This window comes from Natator depressus, chromosome 2, assembly GCF_965152275.1.
Source record: "Natator depressus isolate rNatDep1 chromosome 2, rNatDep2.hap1, whole genome shotgun sequence".
NCBI classification, from domain to species: Eukaryota; Metazoa; Chordata; order Testudines; family Cheloniidae; genus Natator; species Natator depressus.
The window spans coordinates 217,776,862-217,794,661 of NC_134235.1; the positions used below are offsets into that span (position 1 = coordinate 217,776,862).

The 17,800-nt window shown below is 42.7% G+C and overlaps 1 protein-coding gene across 4 annotated transcripts in view; it reads left to right on the forward strand.

The window, feature by feature from the left end:
* The first annotated feature begins 11,718 nt into the window (after positions 1 to 11,718).
* CALCR (calcitonin receptor) overlaps positions 11,719 to 17,800 on the forward strand; it is a 261,199-nt gene continuing 255,117 nt past the window's right edge. For all 4 annotated transcript variants that reach the window (XM_074945913.1, XM_074945912.1, XM_074945915.1 and 1 more), the window contains exon 1: positions 11,719 to 12,074. In XM_074945913.1, the coding sequence (XP_074802014.1) occupies positions 12,067 to 12,074 (8 nt within the window). In that variant the 5' untranslated portion in view covers positions 11,719 to 12,066. The remainder of the gene's footprint in view (positions 12,075 to 17,800) is intronic.

Genomic DNA, 17,800 nt, shown 5'->3' on the forward strand with positions numbered 1-17,800 from the left:
CATCTTAATTAATTAGCCTCTTACAGTTTGTATGGCAAATTCCACCTTCTCTGTATGTATATATCTTCTTACTATATGTTCCATTCAATGCATCCAATGCCCACGAAAGCTTATGCTCAAATAAATTTGTTAGTCTCTAAGGTGCCACAAGTACTCCTGTTTTTTTTTTTTTTTTTTTAGGATACAGCTGCTACTCTGAAACCTGTCAGAATATAGAGGTTTGCCAATATTCTGATTTTTGTGTGGTATTGTCATTTGAAGTAAATAAGCTTTACACTAGCACAATAAAATTCAATACAACTTGCATATTTATACAGTGGCATTCCTTCAGGCACAAATATCTCTTTGGGCTCACGCAGCTTGATAATAGCTATTACACAAGAAACAGATAAATCAAATACATTATGTCTTTAGTCCAGACTTCCAAATGTGTCTGCAATCTGAATCCTATCTTGCAAAGAAATCCATACCTGATAAGCATACCAGCAAAAAGACCAGACTCACCCATTTTAAAAGAAAACCTCTCATTTTGCTTTGCCCTGTAATCTGTAAATTCAACAAAGTAAGGAGAATGCCATCAATGATTTATGGCATACAACTGAAAATAAAATTAAAGTGCCAAGTTTCAGTTTATTGCAAGTCACGGTCTTGTTGCCATAATGTGACATAAATGTGATACCCACTGTGTGGGTTTTGTTTGACACATCCTACATACCAGTTAGCATCAGATGCTCTTGCAGGGCTATGCAAATAGCAACAACAATAAAGTATGGGAGCCATAAATAATACATTATAAACTCATTTCCAAGCTCTTTACATTTTGGTTTAATCATTATTTATTATTTAAAATTATTTAATAGCTATCATTCACAGTGTTTTGCACAAGCTGAAATCAACATTGGGATGTGCAAAAGATGTGGAAAAATAGTCCCTGAGCTTGCAAGGAGATGCAAGCAGGCAATATTCAGTGGAGCTTCATGGGTCATAGGAGGTCTCCCTGCATGCCAGGTCAGGATTTGCATTTGATTTGCACAATTACACAAATATTAGCTTCCACTCATGCAAAATGATGTGACTGGAATTCACCCCTGTGCTGAGGGAACAGCACAAATATTGTGCATCACTCAAGTCATATTATGCCCTCAAAATAGGGCTGAAGTAGGTCTTATGTGATGCATAGCCTTTGCACTGGCTCTCTGAACAAAACTGAAATTCTCTCTGCATATGTAAAATTGCAGGTGCAAATGTAAAGGCACGTTATAACCACTTTAAAAATGTGGTCTTTGTTAAAGCCCTGTAAGGCAGGACACACTGGTTTACTGTTTCTTACACTGGGTTCTACTTCCTAGTCGCCTAATGTCAACAAACATGCCACTTTTTTTTAATGCAACATGGCCATGACAAGCAACAAACTGAGAAATGCTTTTCATTTTAAAAACGTACTTTAAAATCCATTTCACAATAAGTACTTCTTACTTTTCTCAAATTTCAATTCGCTGGACTAAGCAAAAAAGGTGGAGTTTTCCTTTAAGTAAACATTTCAGACTCATTAAACTTGCTGGTATCTGAAAGCATTCAACATATTTGGCACCCTCTGCTCAGAGAAGATCCAGCACTTGAATAGAAAGGATGTTGCAGCCCAAGACTGAAATGCACTGGCAGAGCTGTGTTGGGATGGGAAGTTTCCAGTGTGCTTGCTACTCAATACATGGCTATAGCTAAAAAGAATTGTTACGAGAGCAGCAATTCCGTATCCCTTCTATGTCCAATTTGATTTTTGGGAAAAAAATGTTCAAAAGCATAATACTAATGTATTTATAAGACTTGATTAACAACAAAGAGCTTAACATGGAAAGAAGTACTGAGGAGTGGATGGGGCTCAAAGCCATGGAACTTATACACAATGGGAATAGGAAGAATGTCAGAGTAAATGTATTTCCATTGGCAGCTCCAGTGATATCTTAAAATCTGGAAGATGTGGGGCCAGATGCTGCACTGCATTGCAGCCTTTAAATAGCAGAAGGAGGATCAAGCTTGCGTAAATGTGATTTTTCAGACCCACAGAACTGTAGCAGGCAAAAAGAGGTGTGGCTGGAGAAATGTGACCTGGTTGGTTGCCCCTCAGATGCCCAGCTAGGATGGCCATACCAAGAGAAGCACCACTATCGGGGAGTGCAAAGGAGAGTTTTAAATCATCATCACATAAACACATCCTTTATGACTTTTGCTCTGTGCTCTTCAGCCCTAGCTGAATATCTGGTCCTGATGACTGCATTTGGTTCGTGTTAACAATTTGGCTGGGAGATTTAAATGGGCAGCTGTTATTGGAAAACAAGGGGAAAAGATACTGTGTCAGTAATGTTACTGGAATAAACGTGTACATGTGCATGTGTGTATGCTTGAGTGGTGTGAAGAAAGGTGGAAGGAAAATAATATACCAGTGAGGGAGAGGTGGGAAGGTGAATCCTTAAGTTAAATGTATCAACATCTTCAAACGTATCTTTCTTCTGTAGTGGTCATCCTCTTGTTCCCTTATCTCACCCAGTGTTTGTCTACATTCCACATGATGCCTCATGTGTTTTGTCATCTCATTTTAGATTATAAACTTTCTGGGACAAGAACATTTATTTTTGTTCTCTTTAAAATGCTACGTATGTTTATGGACCTAAAGAAATAATATGCAGCCAGGAGGAAACTTACTCCCTACAAAAAGGTTAAATACAAAAATCATAGCAGATTTCCTAATCATAATCACTTTGCTCCCACGAGTGATGTATTTTTATTATGGTAGTGCCTGCAGATCCCAGCTGAGATCAGCACCCCATTGTGTTAGGTGCTGTACATACGCATAATAAGTGACAGTATCTGTCCCAGAGTTTAGATTCTAAATAATCAAGACAGACAAAGGATTGGAAGGGCCTCAGAGGCACAAGGAGGTGAAGTGATCTGCCTGAAGTCGCACAGCTGATCAGTTGCAGACCTGAAGATAAAAACATGATCTCCTGAGTCTCCATCTAGTGCTCTTTCCACTAGACCACACTGCCTGTCAATACTGAAAAGGAGTTGAATATAAAAAAGAGATCTGAAATATAGAAAAAATCACCTGCAGTCATACCTGACTTAAGATGAAAAAAGAAAGGCAAAGTAAACACAGGATTACTTCTCGTTTGATTCTTGTTTAGCAATAGGTTCATCTCAGTTATTATAGATAGACCCATAACCCACAATCTGAATACCCCCAGGAAATTCAGAATCTCCAGCTCTGAATGACATAGTTGGCCCAGATCAGAACACCACTGAACTTCACTGAAGTTCCAATCCAGATACAAGCTTTGTGACTCAGACCCATCTTCATTAGCAATATTAACATGCAGTCAAAGAGGCAGTTACTAATTTGATAACAGCAGAAGTGGATTCCATCAAGGTCCACCTCAGCCAAGAGTCCAAAGAAAGATAATGTTAGTACCTGCACAGTACAATCAACAGTATCTACCAATGACCTAGTTATAAAACAATTACATTGAAAAGGGAAAGTAATTACAAACCATACACATTGATTTCTAAAGTGTATTTGGGATAACAATCACAAATCAGTGCTGTTGAATAAAGGCTGCTAAAACCTTTTCCAGTTTTTCTGCATTACTATATTATTATGATGATGTAGTATGTGTGGACCAATGGGGTTATAGTGAAGATACCAAAGAAAGGAACTCTCAGTGATTGTAATAACTGGTATGCTATCACACTTTTATCTGTGCCAAGCAAAGTATTGTGTAAGATCATAGTCCAGCGTATATCAGAGGCAGTTGATGGCATTCTCAGAAAAGAGCAAGCTGGTTTTCGGAAAGGGTGTGGATGCACAGACCAGATCTTCACTCTATGAAACATAATAGAACATTGCTTAGAATGGCAACGGCAACTCTACATAAATTTCATAGACTTTGAGAAGGCTTTTGATAGCATTCACAGGACCAGCCTACGGTGCATTCTGTGGACATATGGAATTCCTTTCCATATAATCAACGTCATCAAAAGCTTCTATTTCAACTTTACATGCAGTGTTGATCACAGTGAGCTCAGTTTTGAAGTGAAAACAGGAGTACATCAGAGTTGTGTCATGTCTGCAATCCTCTTCAATATTGCCATCAACTGAGTAATGCGGCGTACCACAGAAGACATGCCAAGAGACATTAAATGGTGTGATACAGCATGGCCAGAAGGCAGCAGGAGAGTGATTTAGGAAAGATATGTAAGTCCCAGGATGAGGAGAAGCCTTATTCCCTGTAGAGGGAAGAAGATTTCTACAGATTAATTAAAAGCACCTGAAGCCAATTAGAGCACCTGAAGCCTGTCACCTGATAAAAAACCCCTGTTTCAATCAGCCAGGGGAAGGAGTTGGAGCAGAGTGCAGTTTGAAGGATTTGAAGTAGAGGAGAGTTTGGAGACGTGCCGTGGCTGCCTAGAAGACCAAGACCCTAGGTAAAGGGACACCCGGCTTGTGCAGAGAGAGGGCAGGAAGCCCCACAAATTGAAGAGAAGTAGCCCAGGGGAAGGAAGCACTAGTTCAAGTGGTTTGCCACTATCCCTACGGCCCCTAGGCTGGGAGCCGGAGTAGAGGGCGGGCCTGGGTCCCTCCCTTTCCACTACCCTTCTCTGGGTTACTAGTGGGACAGTAGATACCCTAGTTCAGGGGCAGGAAACTGCACCCTGAACCCCCCCACAAGAAGAAGAAGTGTGGGACCTATCATAATCATGCCAGCAATTTGCCACAATGGGCACTCTTCTCATTCCTTGAAGACCTGGACTTCGCAGATGATGTCGCTCTCCTATCACATACCCAACCCCATATACAAGAAAAAACAACTCGACTCAACGCATTCAGTCAGCAAATTGGACTGAAAATGAACCGCAATAAAACAGATATTATGACCTTTAATATAGCCTCACCATCACCAGTACGGATAGAGGATTATGTTCTCACCAATGTAGAAACATTCACATACTTGGGCAGCACCATCAGCCAGGATGGTGGAACAAGCCAGGATGTCCGGAACAAAATCAATTAAGCCAGGAATACCTTCAGGAGCTTAAATACAGTCTGGAAATCATCAAAATACAACACCAAAACCAAACTCAAGATTTATCAGAGCTGCGTACTTTCAACACTACTTTATAGTGCAGGCGTAATAGGAACATGATGATGATGACACTCTTATTTACGAAACCAGCACATAATTTCTCAGTGATAACATGGACACATGGGGCTAGGTACACAAAAGGGACTTTAGGTTCTGCCACCTAGTGAAATTCCCAGCCTTGAGTTAGCCCAGACTTCTGATACAATGTCTGGGAAGAGCTGAGTGCCTAAAAATGGGATTCACAGAAGCCAGCACACTGAGGAGGGAGACTCCTAAGCTAGCCAGTAGAAAATGCCAAGGCGAAGAGTGTGGCCTAAGCCCCACCTCTCAAAGGGAGTTAGGTGCTTCCCTCCTGTCCAGAGTTAGGCACCTATCTGCACTCAGGATTCTCAGCTGTGAATCTTGGCTTGGAGTTAGGTGCCTAAACCAGGTCAGCCCTTTTTCAAGAAAAACTGAGGAGGAGGTGCTCCCTCTGGCCCCATACACAATAGCCTAGTGGTTAGGGCACTCACCTGGTAGGTCAAAGAACTGGGTTGAAGTCCCTCCTCTGTCGGATTCAGAGCAGAGACTTGAACCCAGGCCTCTCACATGTGTGCCCTAGTCACTGGGGTGTAGAGTCATTCTCATTGGCCCAATGACTACATAAGTATTCCATACACAGTGTATAAATACCCTCCTATGACCAGGGCAGTTCAAGTCCTTGTTCTGAATAAGGTAAAGGCGGAATTTTAACCCAGATCTCCCACCTCCTGGATATGTGTTGTTATCACTGGGCTATTGAGTGTGAGAGGGAGCACTACTTCCTCTTCCTTGCTGTCTTCTGTGTGGGTTAGGTGTGCCAAGAGCATCTCTACTAGATCAGGCCCTGCTGGGAGATGGCAGGGAAGTGCCTAGTTTGTGAATCCTGCCAGAGTTAAGGAAGTGTCAAGACTTACGTCTTGTCTACACGGAGCAGCAATGTGCACTATGGGGGTGTGATTTCTAAAGTGCATTAATGTGTTGCACACTAACTAGTCCATGTAGACCCTGCTGGCATGAACTAAAAGTCAAAGGGCAGTAGGGAGCTTTTAGTTCATGCCAGTACATGGACCAGTTAGCGTGCAACACATTAATGCACTTTAGAAATCACAGCCCCCATAGTGCACATTGCTGCTCCATGTAGATAAGCCCTTAAGTGGCTTTGCATATGCCCAGCAGCAGAAACTGAGATGCCTAGGAAACTTTACCTGTGGAAATTTAGGCACCTAGGGACTGTAGGCAGCTACAGGGTTAGGTGGCAGCTAAGCAATGGTTTTGTGAATGCCATTGGTGGCTAAATGTTAGTCATAGGCACCTCATGGGGCAGTTAGGTGCGTAAATCCTCCTTGTGAATCTAGCATATAGCAGATACAGTATTATCTAAGTTATGGAAATTAAAGATTTTAGCTGAAATTCATCCTTCCTCTGAGAGCCAGTACAAAGCCAATGCACCACTTAGGTCTCAGCTAAACTATACTTTGAGGGTATAAATGAGATTTCAATTGTGCTCAAGCCTTAACCTGGGTCCCTATACAGGGGCAAATTTCACCCATACAAACTTATGCCGATGTCTTTAGGTGCCAGCATGGACTATTGCATTGGTTTTGGAGTCCAGGGAACTCTAACTTTCCCACATTAGAAATACATTATAAACTGAATTAACACAAAGCTTATGTTAATGTGACCTCGCAAGTATATTTAGTTTATGGAATGTACCTGCCAGAGGTCTTTCTAAAAATTTCAACATGCTCTTGGCATAGTTTCTAAAGATGGTATGTGTAGTATATTATACTTAATGATTTATAAAATATACCTATATAAATTAAGTAATTTCTAGCAGCTGCTCATGTATTTGGTTCTGCTGAAAAGCTCTTCTTTTTTTTTTTTTTTTGATGCCTGGTTAGATTTCTGTCTGGAATTCATGCACACCCACACACACAGGTTTAGAGTGGGCCTGGAGTATTAGCCTTCTGCAGCAAAGCTGGAAAATACCTATTGAGCCTGAATGAATCAGAATATATCTGTCTGAAAACTTTCCCCATTGCTTGGATGTTCATTATCTTGTCTGCCTTCCCTTTCCTCCCCCTGTAAGAAACAAGGGAAGCATATTGTATTTTTGCCACCAATATTTTTAATTACCTAGGGCTTTTCCAGTTAAAAATATATAGCTGTTTATGAAATGATAAATTATTCTAATTGATATGGAAAAATTAATAAAGCATGAATAGTCGTAACGGAACTTCACCCTACGGAATGCATTCATTTACTGTGTATCCTTTGAAAACATAAAGCAATTAATTGTCATGTTTTTAATCATTTCCATTTACAATTTCCTATTTATGGTATCAAAGATATTTGTCTTTAAACAAGGTATTTATCTATGAGAACCATTTTTCTCTTCCTGCCTTGACCCCGCCCTCCACAAACCTCTGGTGGGATCCACTAGCAAATTCCTAGATATGAAATGAAGAATGAATATTGTATTCAATTAAAACTGCAGAGGGAATTTAGGTAAGGAGAATGTAATTACCCGTGTTAGTACTACATTAAGAAACTAATTGAAATAAATCTATCATTATATGAGGCAATCTGTGCATCATTCTAATGAGATAGTTGACGTTGGATGACCACATATGCCTTGCATTTTCCATTTCTAAAGAACAGGATAACATCAAATTAATCCATGAAGTTTGAAATGGGAAAACTTAAAACAAAACACAAGTTTCTTGGGAGACTTGATGATTCCTAGGATTAGTAATGAAATGCAGAGACTTTCAAGACTAGGTTGCTGCTTCAAAACCAGATCAGGTTAGTAATTGATTTTTACCCTGCATACCCAGGCTATACCATTTCTTTATCCATAGCATTTCTAAGCTATTCACTCTTTTCTTTCTGTCCAGGCAGCCAACGTACTTGCCCTGCCCCTCACCATCTTCTATGTTCCTTATTCTAACTTCTTCCTCTCAGCTTCCCTAATACCTATCTCATGTCCATTTGGTCCATACAAAATGGTGCCCCTAAGATCTTCTTTGTACATCTGTCTGATCACATCACCCCTCTCTTTAAATCCTCCCGCTAGCTCTCCCTGTTTCGTTGCATCAAGTTTAAGCTTCTTGCCCTTCACCACTCTGCCTGTCTGCACTTGCTTCTCTACATTTGCCTCTTATTGTGTAGCCTTCCTCCTTTTCTGTGCTGTACTGACAGTGCCAGTCTGTCTGTCCATTTGCTTCACCTCCAAGCATCTCTGTGCCTTCTTCCATACTGCATTCCTCTATGCATGGAATGCACTCCCTGAATTGCAAATCCATCAGGACACTACCCTCTCTTCATAACCCTGTGCACCTCTGCTGTGAAACTTAAAGAAATCATCCAATTAATGATGTCTAGGCTGAATGGCTTTCGTAATGGCAGTGTGGCTGAGACTGAAGTACCGTCTCACACGTAGGGCTCCATCCAGGTCAGAGTTGAAGCATATTTGCAGACAGTATGAGGAAGCCTCCATTACTCTTGCTTGTTCTATAAGTATTCCTTTCATTACCAGAGTTTTCAGTCCAGCCACTTTTAGAGTATAAATTTAATATTACAAAGGCATCAATCCCACTTTGATATAGTGCCTTAAAATCTTCACGTGAAAGGCACTATGGGCTTAATCCAACTCCCGTTGAAGTTAATGGCAATTTTCCCATTGTTTTCAGTGCAGCTGGATTTGGCCTCATATAAATTCCAATTGTTATAATTAACTTTAGACAAAATATCAAAAATAAATATCTTGCGATGGTGTAAAAAATAGTAGAGCTGGGAACACAACCTTATCTTTCACTAACAAGCTATAGAAAGACAATATATACCAACATTTTCCTTTAGCTGTATTTTCTTGATAGCAGGGGGGAACTCGCCAAAATCTCTCAGCTAAGATTTGACTTTTTAGATCTTTCATTTATGAAACAATGACAACAACACAAAACAACTCAGTTATCTATTCTGCCCAAGGGGGCAAGGCGCATTGTCAGGACCCCAGTGTTGTTAATAAAAGGGAGTACAACTAGTTATGCGAGAGTTAATAAATAAATCATGAAACTCTGTTATGGACCTGATTCAGCAGCATCCTCTACTCTTGCTGAGTAGTACTTACTCATGCATGTCAACCCTTAGAATTCAAGGGGTGTACGTGTGCAAGTGCTAGTGAATGTGAATAAGAGTTGCAGAATTGTACTGTAAAAAGACAAGGAGTACTTGTGGCGTGAGCTAATGGCGTGGCGTGAGCTAACTGGGATAGAAGTGTACTCAGAAAAGCTTGGAAGAGGTATTTCCAGACAATGGTATGACAGATGTACAATATTCCATGAGAAAAAAAGTGAAAGATAAAATAGGATTAAAAAAGAGACCTTGAAAAATACAATATAATTATATGGACCCACCAGCAAGACCATATGTCCCTGAGGAGAAACCCAGCCCTTAATCCCCAGCTACTATGAAAGCACTGTGCCTAGACCCTGCATGGGGACCTATGACTCACATGTCTTCTACCTACTGCTCTCTAGCTGCTGGAAAGGAGAGAAGGCAATATTTCTGTCTTTCCACCCTCCCTAGACCCTCCTGGTTACTGGGGATAGAGAAAACCCTCTCTCTACTCTTCCTATCCAGCCTTCTAGTTACTATGCAGAGAAGTGATGCCTTGCTATTCTACATATTCTTTGGCCTCTGATATTGAGTATTTTGTGGCTTACTCTGCCATAAATACTTCCATTGCTTGCCACTGCATCCTGTCATAGCTTTCCTAAGAGCAACAGCAGTGTGAAATTGACAGGACTCCTGCTCTGCCAATCCCTGCTGTTCTAAACGGTAGCAGTGCAACTAATGAAAGTCTTCCCAAATTTAGCTCTGCTTCTGTTTGGTGAAGGTATGAGCAGTGATGGCAACCCTAGATCTTCTCTTTGCAGTCACATGAAGATATCACTGTATTGGTTCACCTTTGAAAGGGGAATCTTCAAAATCAAAAGGGCTAAACCATTTACTTTAAAAAGTGAAAGCTTTCACCCTGATGTTTTAACTCTACATCACTGCTTCCCATGTATCTCCCTCTCATTAGGGAAACTTTTCTACCCTTGGATATAAAAGTTATCAAGAGGTAGATTTAAAAACAGCTATCAAAGTCCTTTAGCTGAGTCAGATGGAAGCTTCTATTTGCAGGGAGACAGAAGTGTATTAGCGTTCTCAGCCAGCTTACCCCTCCTTCTCGTTGTAGCAAGTTAACAATATTTGTTTGCTTCCTTTCTCCATCCGCTGGTAGGAGGTCATACTACCTACTGTCTACACTGGGATATTTGGAAGTTGGAGAAAATAAGATTTAAAAAAAATGATTTGATCTTATTTCAAATCAAAACATTGATTTTACATGTTCTGGAGTGGTTTATAGGAATATTCCCTAGTACCACTAATAGCGGCAGGTTATATCATTTTTGTAACTATTCATGCACTGTACCTAATAGGGACATGGCACCTTCTTTTCATTCACTCCCACCCACCTACTGGCTTATGTAGCTGAGCCTTCAGTATTCGGCACTCCGTCCTGTGAAATCATGACGCAGAACTGGGTGAATAATGGAAAAATGTTCATTGAATAATTTTATGGTGGAAAAAAAATCAATGAATTTGAAACTATTAGCAGATCGGCTCCAAGGGGGATACCTCATCTGATCTCCACCAGGGCTGAATTACAACTGTCCAGGATCTCTTCAGGTGGGGCTGAGAGATCTTCTTCCTCCCTAGCCCACTACTTTGTCCGCAGCCAGGAACAGGGAGGCCTGAGCCCAGCAGGGACCCCTGTGAGCGGGCTGGGGCTCCTGCCACCCCGGCTCTGATGAGAGTGGCAGGAGGGACAGCCACAAGTGACTGTCTGCTGGGGTGGTGGGATTTTTTGGCGACTCCCTCTCACACACAGTCAGCGCCCTCCGCGGGGGGGGGGGTGCCAGGCAGCTCCTCCCTTTTCACCCCCCATCCCACACACCACGGGCTTTCTGTTTGCGGGAAGGTGGCCGCGGTTGGGACCCGACCTCCATTCCTTGGCCACCCCAATGGGACCCCGCTCTTGCTTCCTACCCAGGCTGCTGGGGCCACTGGCGGAAACCCAATTTAGGGGCTGGACCCAGCCCTAGCTGCACACCCAGAGCCGGGGCTTGGCTCGCACCCGGCCCCTGGGCTGATGCGGCTCCCCGCGCCCGCGCCCGCGCCCGCCCCTCTGCCGCCGAGCCCCCTCCCCCCGGCGTGACGCGGCTCGCGCCGCTCCCGCTCCATCCCGCCACGCTGCCGGGCCGCTCGGAGCGCGGCCCCTTTAAAGCCGGGGCTGAGCCGCCGGTCCCCGGTCCTGTCTTCTTCCCCGGCGGGCACCAGCTGGCCGCAGCGGAGCCGGGAGGGGCTGTCCCCTGCGCCGCCTACCGTCCCCTCGGCCACCGCCCGCTCACACCGCGCTGCCGAGCCCGGGTGGCCAGCGAGCGGGAGGCGGCGGGCAGGAGCCAGGGGCAGGGCGCTGCAGCAGCAGGGGGCGGTGGTAGGCAGAGGCGCCGGATCCGGAGCTGGGTGGGGGGCGCGGCCGCTAGGTTCCCAGGCGCAGCCCCTCATGCGTGTCTCCGGGCATGCTGGCACTGCCCGCGCGAGTCCCCGTCTATGCCTGGTCTGAGCCGCCCGCCTGCTCCCCTTGGGTCGGGTCGGCGCCTCCCGCAGGGCTCGCCGCGGGGACATGCCGCGCTGAGGAGCGGCTGGAGGCGGCGGCGGCAGGCAGGGGCTCTCCCTGTGCCTGGGATCTAAGGGCCGGCGCCGGGCAATGACCCCCCGCTCCTCCGCCTCTGAGGACTGAAGGGGCTCGGCACGGACCCGCCGCCGAGGGGACGCGCGGCTCCGGCGCTTCAGAGGAATGAGACTGTAAGTCCCGGCAACTTTGTTTCTCTCCCATCGCGGTGCCTTGTGATACGGTCCGGGGGAGGGCTGCAGGGGAGCCGTGGGGAGCTGTGGGGGGTGGGAAGCGCCTGTGTACATCTATATAGTGGCGGTGCTGAGAGCCATTGAACCAAACGGTAACCCCCTTGGGAACCACTTCAAGCCAGCGGGTGCAGCGGTGGGTTACCAGCTAGAAATGTGAAAAATCGGGACGGGGTGGGGGTAATAGGCGCCAATATAAGAAAAGGCCCCAATTAAGGACCGTATCTATAAAATCGGGACATCTGGTCATCCCACACCCCTAGTTCCAGCACCTATGCAGTGGGGCAAGTGTTTCTAAATAAAACATCTGACCGAGACTCTAGCTGCAGAGAGAGCCTGTGTGTGTGTGTGTGTGCGCGTGTGTGTGTTCAGCCCAAAGAAAGACCCGTGAGGGCAGGCGGGCTGCTTGGCTTAAACGCGACCCAGCGTCTCCATCCTCAGTTACAGGATAGCTGCAAGTGAGCAAGGTTTGGTCAGCCCCACACGCTCTGCTGCAGATTAGTTATCACAAGGCTGGTAGGCAACAGCTCTTCAGCAGAGAAGGGGGATCCTCTGGGGGAACACCCTCGCCCACTCCCCTCTGCCCGGCCTGGGGTCTTGCATACACGAACAGTCCCGCCTCCCCGTGCGCCCTGTAACTTTTGGGATGAATTTCTAAGCGTGCCGGGGATAGCTGATCCCCGCCTAAGGAGTTGTCGTTTTGACAAGACCTTTAGTCTGCGTGATGTTAACTACCTAACAGAATGGCGTGCAAGCTAGTGACCACACAGAGTTGGACTGTAAAATCTGAACATTGCAGCATGTTTGACAACCTGCGATTGGATTTAATGTTTCAAATAAGAAGCCATTTGAAATGCTGTGAGAAGAGAATTAAGTGATTATCAGCGTAAAGCAGAAGTGGTGTTAGCTGGATGCAGAAGTGCTAATAATTTGGGGTAGGGAGAAGAGGAATCTTGAATTCCACAGTGTTAATTTAGCCTTTACGCTGATTGGCTGATCATTTCAAATGCAAGATGAATTCTAGACAGGAGCAATTGTCCATCCCTGAAACATGGGGCATTTAACTGACACCTGAGTCATTACTTAATGGTTCAAATTAATGTCTCAGGATATTTCCATGCTATTTTCCATCTGTCGAACTGATAATCAGTATTTTTTTATCGCACTTAAAAGCTACAAATATACACTGAGATATTCTGAGCCCTCGCAAATATTATTTCTATACTGGCATCTTTGATGGGAAATTCATTTCTTGCGTGCCTATTACTTTCCATGCCCGAATGCAATCTGAGTACCTTTTGATCTGGTCTTTGGATTGTTACATTTCTTTCTTCCTGGTGGTGTTTCAGTAGACTTGTTGACAAGATTAGGTGGGTTTTTTTTAACCTTTTATTAATAATGAGAATATTATAGCATTTACTATTTTCCTTTATTTCAGTTACATAATAGTAGTTTTAATTCAAAGGATGAATGCAAAATAATTGAGGGGGGAGCACAGACAGATACATATTATTTTTAAAGATCTTTATTATAAACTCCTTAATGCCAATATTTTGGTAATCACTCCTAGCTATTAGCATATAGTGTACGGTATTTTCTCCAAACATATTCATTTCCCCTGTGATTATGTCGTAAGAGGAGCTGAATGAGATGCATGGAGGATGGTTTTGACAATTCAGTTTATCCAAATTAATTATTTTTTCTTCAGATATTGGATTAAATCAAGCTTCTTGCTCTACTGTTAAGATAGGTAATGTGATGTAGAAGCTTTTCATTTTCCCAACTGGGAAGATCTTTTATTGTTCTACTATTGAGAGAGTATCCATGCTGAACAGCTTAAGATTTCTGTTTTACTAACAACCCACACTGTAGGTAATGGTTAGCTGAAGGAATACTTTAATTTACTAGTCAGAATTCTAGACCTATTTGCCAAGAAGGTAAATTAAATGCATGAAAGCTAATGTTTCATTTGAATCTCTTCACATATCTGACAACCTTTAGAAGTAGGTGACCTCCAGTAAGTTATCTTTGTGATGTGTACAGTTACACTCATGCTGGTTGATAGCAAATTATTCTAGATAAACCGAAACCTGACATTTCAGTTCCTTGATTTATTTTTTAAATAGTAGCTTCATGGAAAAAGCTCTGCTTAAAATATTTGGGTTTAAATCTTGGTCCCATTGAAATCAATGGTAAAACTCACATAGAGGCAGGATTTCACCCTTGATTTTTATCATCATTTATGGCTGAGTGCCAACTAGCTTTGAGTTGAAAATGACACGGCAAAGTCTAAATTTGATTAGTGACAGAATTTACAACTCTCCATAGAATTGCTATTGCATGTTGGGCTATGCTTAAGAAATATAAAAAAAGTATTCCATATTCAGTAAGTAGCATTATGTTTTTAAAAAGAATAGACTGCTCAGACTTTACATCTCTTGTCATATAACGTAAGTCAGAATTCTTTGTTGAAACTTTTGTCAGAATTCATCATAAATAAGTTATAGCAATGTTTAATAGAGTCAACTAATGAAAAAAGTTATGCAAAATAAAATTCAGAAATTATTTATTAATATTATTTGACTATCTATAGAACTGGTTGAAAATTTAGAGCTTTATTAGGGTCCGGTTCTAGTAGGTGGCTTTAATGAGGAGGGCCCTAAGCACCTTCAAGAGAGGCTCAGTACCTTGTAGGTTTGAACTGTTAATGGTTAATTTATTTGCCAGATGACAACAAAAATTAGCCGATTAAACTCTTTGAAAATATGTTTTGATGAATTCTGTTTTTTTTTTTAAAGACATTTAGTGATTATTAGAGATGGTCAGTTTTGATAAGGTTGAGAATTTGATGAAAAAAACAGAAATAGTCTGCAAAATTTATTTTTGAAATTTCCTCCCAGCTCAAAACAAATAACTTCACTTAAGACCTAGTCTACTGTTCTCACTCTGCTAAATTTGTGTTATAGTCTCAATGTCTATAATGTTCCATGTATTGGAAGCAAGATTGGTGTATTGATGGATAAACCACCTTTATATAATAACTATATAATATAAAAAAGAGAGATCCCACCACCATTGCACAAAATTAGAGGAAGTGAAAGTTTGAGATGCTTTATATTTTCCTGAATACTCCCTGGATATGAAAGAAGATTCTGGGTTTCATTTGAAAAAATCAAGTCTATGTATTAGATTTTCAAGAAAGCGAGGGACCAAATTATAATATTTGTTTCAACCACATATAATACAGACAGGTATGATGCAAACTTCCCCTCAAGTTCTGTCAATGCACATCAGTTCTAGAGATTAAAAATGAATCCCCACAAACTTCAATGGCAACAGGATTGGACCATTTTGTTACAAGTACATAGAAGTCAATGTTGAAACTCCCATTAACATCAGTAGTGTAGGATTGGCTCCCTGGGGATTGATCTTGCAAAGTACTGAGCACTTTCAGCTCCCAAGTATTTGTATTATGGTAGCACCAAGAGGCCTCAGCTGAGTTGGAGACCCCATTGTGCTAGACCCTGCACAAACACAGTAAGGATCCCTGTCCTGAAGAATTTATAATCTAAATAATCAAGACAGACAAAGGCTGACAGGAGAAATGACTCTCCTAAGGTGATCTAGCAGGTCAGTGGCAGAACCAGGACTAGAACCCAGATATCTTGACTCCAACTAGTGTCCTGGACCACACTGCATCCTGAGCACTCATTAAAGTCCATGGGCGTTGAGGTGTCAAAACACCCTTGACAGCCTGAGCCCTACATGATCATTTCACGAATGTGTCCAGAGGGGAATAACTAATGCACTGTTACCTAACTCTGATCTAGTTTTTAGTTAAGTTCAATATTTACTAGGAATAGCCTGCCAAAAAACAGCATATTGTTACATATTGTTTATTCTGTGCTGTTCTTGGTCTTCACACCCACTTTTTATTTTGTCATTGCTTTTAATCACTTTCACACCAAGGCATGGAGTGAGTTTGACTACTAGAAGCATGTATTTCAGGACTGTAACAAATGCCAGAAATATAATTTCTTGGCTCTAAATGAACCTGCTTCCTTACAGACATTGTAGCAAATAATTCCAAAAATTCAGAAGCTCTAGAGATAAATCTTCCTAAAATTTCGTTGTTTTTTTTCTGATGCAGAATAAGTAGTGGTGAAAAATTATAGGGCCCGGTTGTGCCATTTATTTCAATATGGAATGCTGACTAAAATTAAGTATCACAATATGGTCCAGGGTTGTCTACTAGTTCTAGATATTTTTCTTTGTACTATAGATGAAAATCATGCATGTATAAGGGTCCATGCAAGGCTTCTTATGGTGAGGTTGAACTGATGATAGAGAGTATGGTTGGAGCAACTATATAGGGGACCCTCTACTCCCTTCATACTATATCAGGGATCTCCACACTGTCCCCACATAAGCTGATGCTAAAGGTTAGTCCACAGAGTGGGCGTGGAGATATTTGGGTTAGTCTACAGACTTGGGGTGAGACAGGATCTATGGTTATGTGGATCCAGTGTAGCTAACACTGCATGCAAATGGCACTGAGAGACAATGGCCATTACCTCAGACCATAGACACATATCACTGTCAGCAGTAGCTTCAGCAACATCAGTCAGATGATTGACTTGATATCCACCCAGCGACTACAATTTGGAAACCCTGTCAATAGGACAGGAACCAAATCCACTAACAGATACTGAAAAGCCTGAATTTGGGCACATTACAACTGGGCCTCCTTTTAACCAGCACAGTACTTAGAAGTGTCCCAGAGGTCTTCTTGGAGATGTTCCAATAATGTATATGCCTACTGTACTGATTGGCCTGGCCACTGGACCAGTGAACTATTCAGGTGGGACCAGTATTATGAGGATAAGCACAAGTGGCTGACACAACCTTAGACAGACAAATGGTTGTGGATTACTAGTATGTAAAGACAGCCATCCTGGATCTTCTGGAAACAAATGATTCTGTGCTGATTCTGTGGAGAGAGGTATCCTTTGGGACACTAGCACTCAAGGACTTTTGTTGGAGGTGGCTAGAATCAGAAATCTACTTAGTGTTGCACATGGCAGAGCTGGTTGTCTTGGAATGGTTCCTGCAGATTCTTCCTTCATTGGGAAGAGAATGGGCATACAGACACTGGACAGAGAAATTGGCCAAAGAAATTCCCCTTGCAGAAGGTTGTGTTTTTTGCATCACTGGTACAGAGGGAGTGTACAGGACCAGTGCAGCTCAGTGCGCTCTGGAGAAGAACTGGTGGGAAAACTTCTCCATTTTGCCCAAATAGACTGCAGCAGAATGATACAAGCCATTTCCCTTCTCAAGAGGGAAGACCAATCACGGAAGTGACAGAGTTCAATTTCCCGGGTCTAGTTCAGGGAGCAACAACATACCAGAGAGAACCATATGCTTCCATTGTGAGAAAAAGGGACAGATGTACAGGGCTTGTCCTGACATGGGTGTAATTACAGCACCTCCTGGTGGACATCAAATGAGACCCAAGAGCATGTTTCTTCTTTCCCTCCTAAATTTACAGTGCCAGTATGGGTTAATGTGACCAAAGGATCTGGAGACTCTGGCTATAGTCAAATCCTGGTGCAAGGTGACTTGGTTCAATGACTTGTGCTGTGACTCATCACCTGGCAATAGAGGAACAT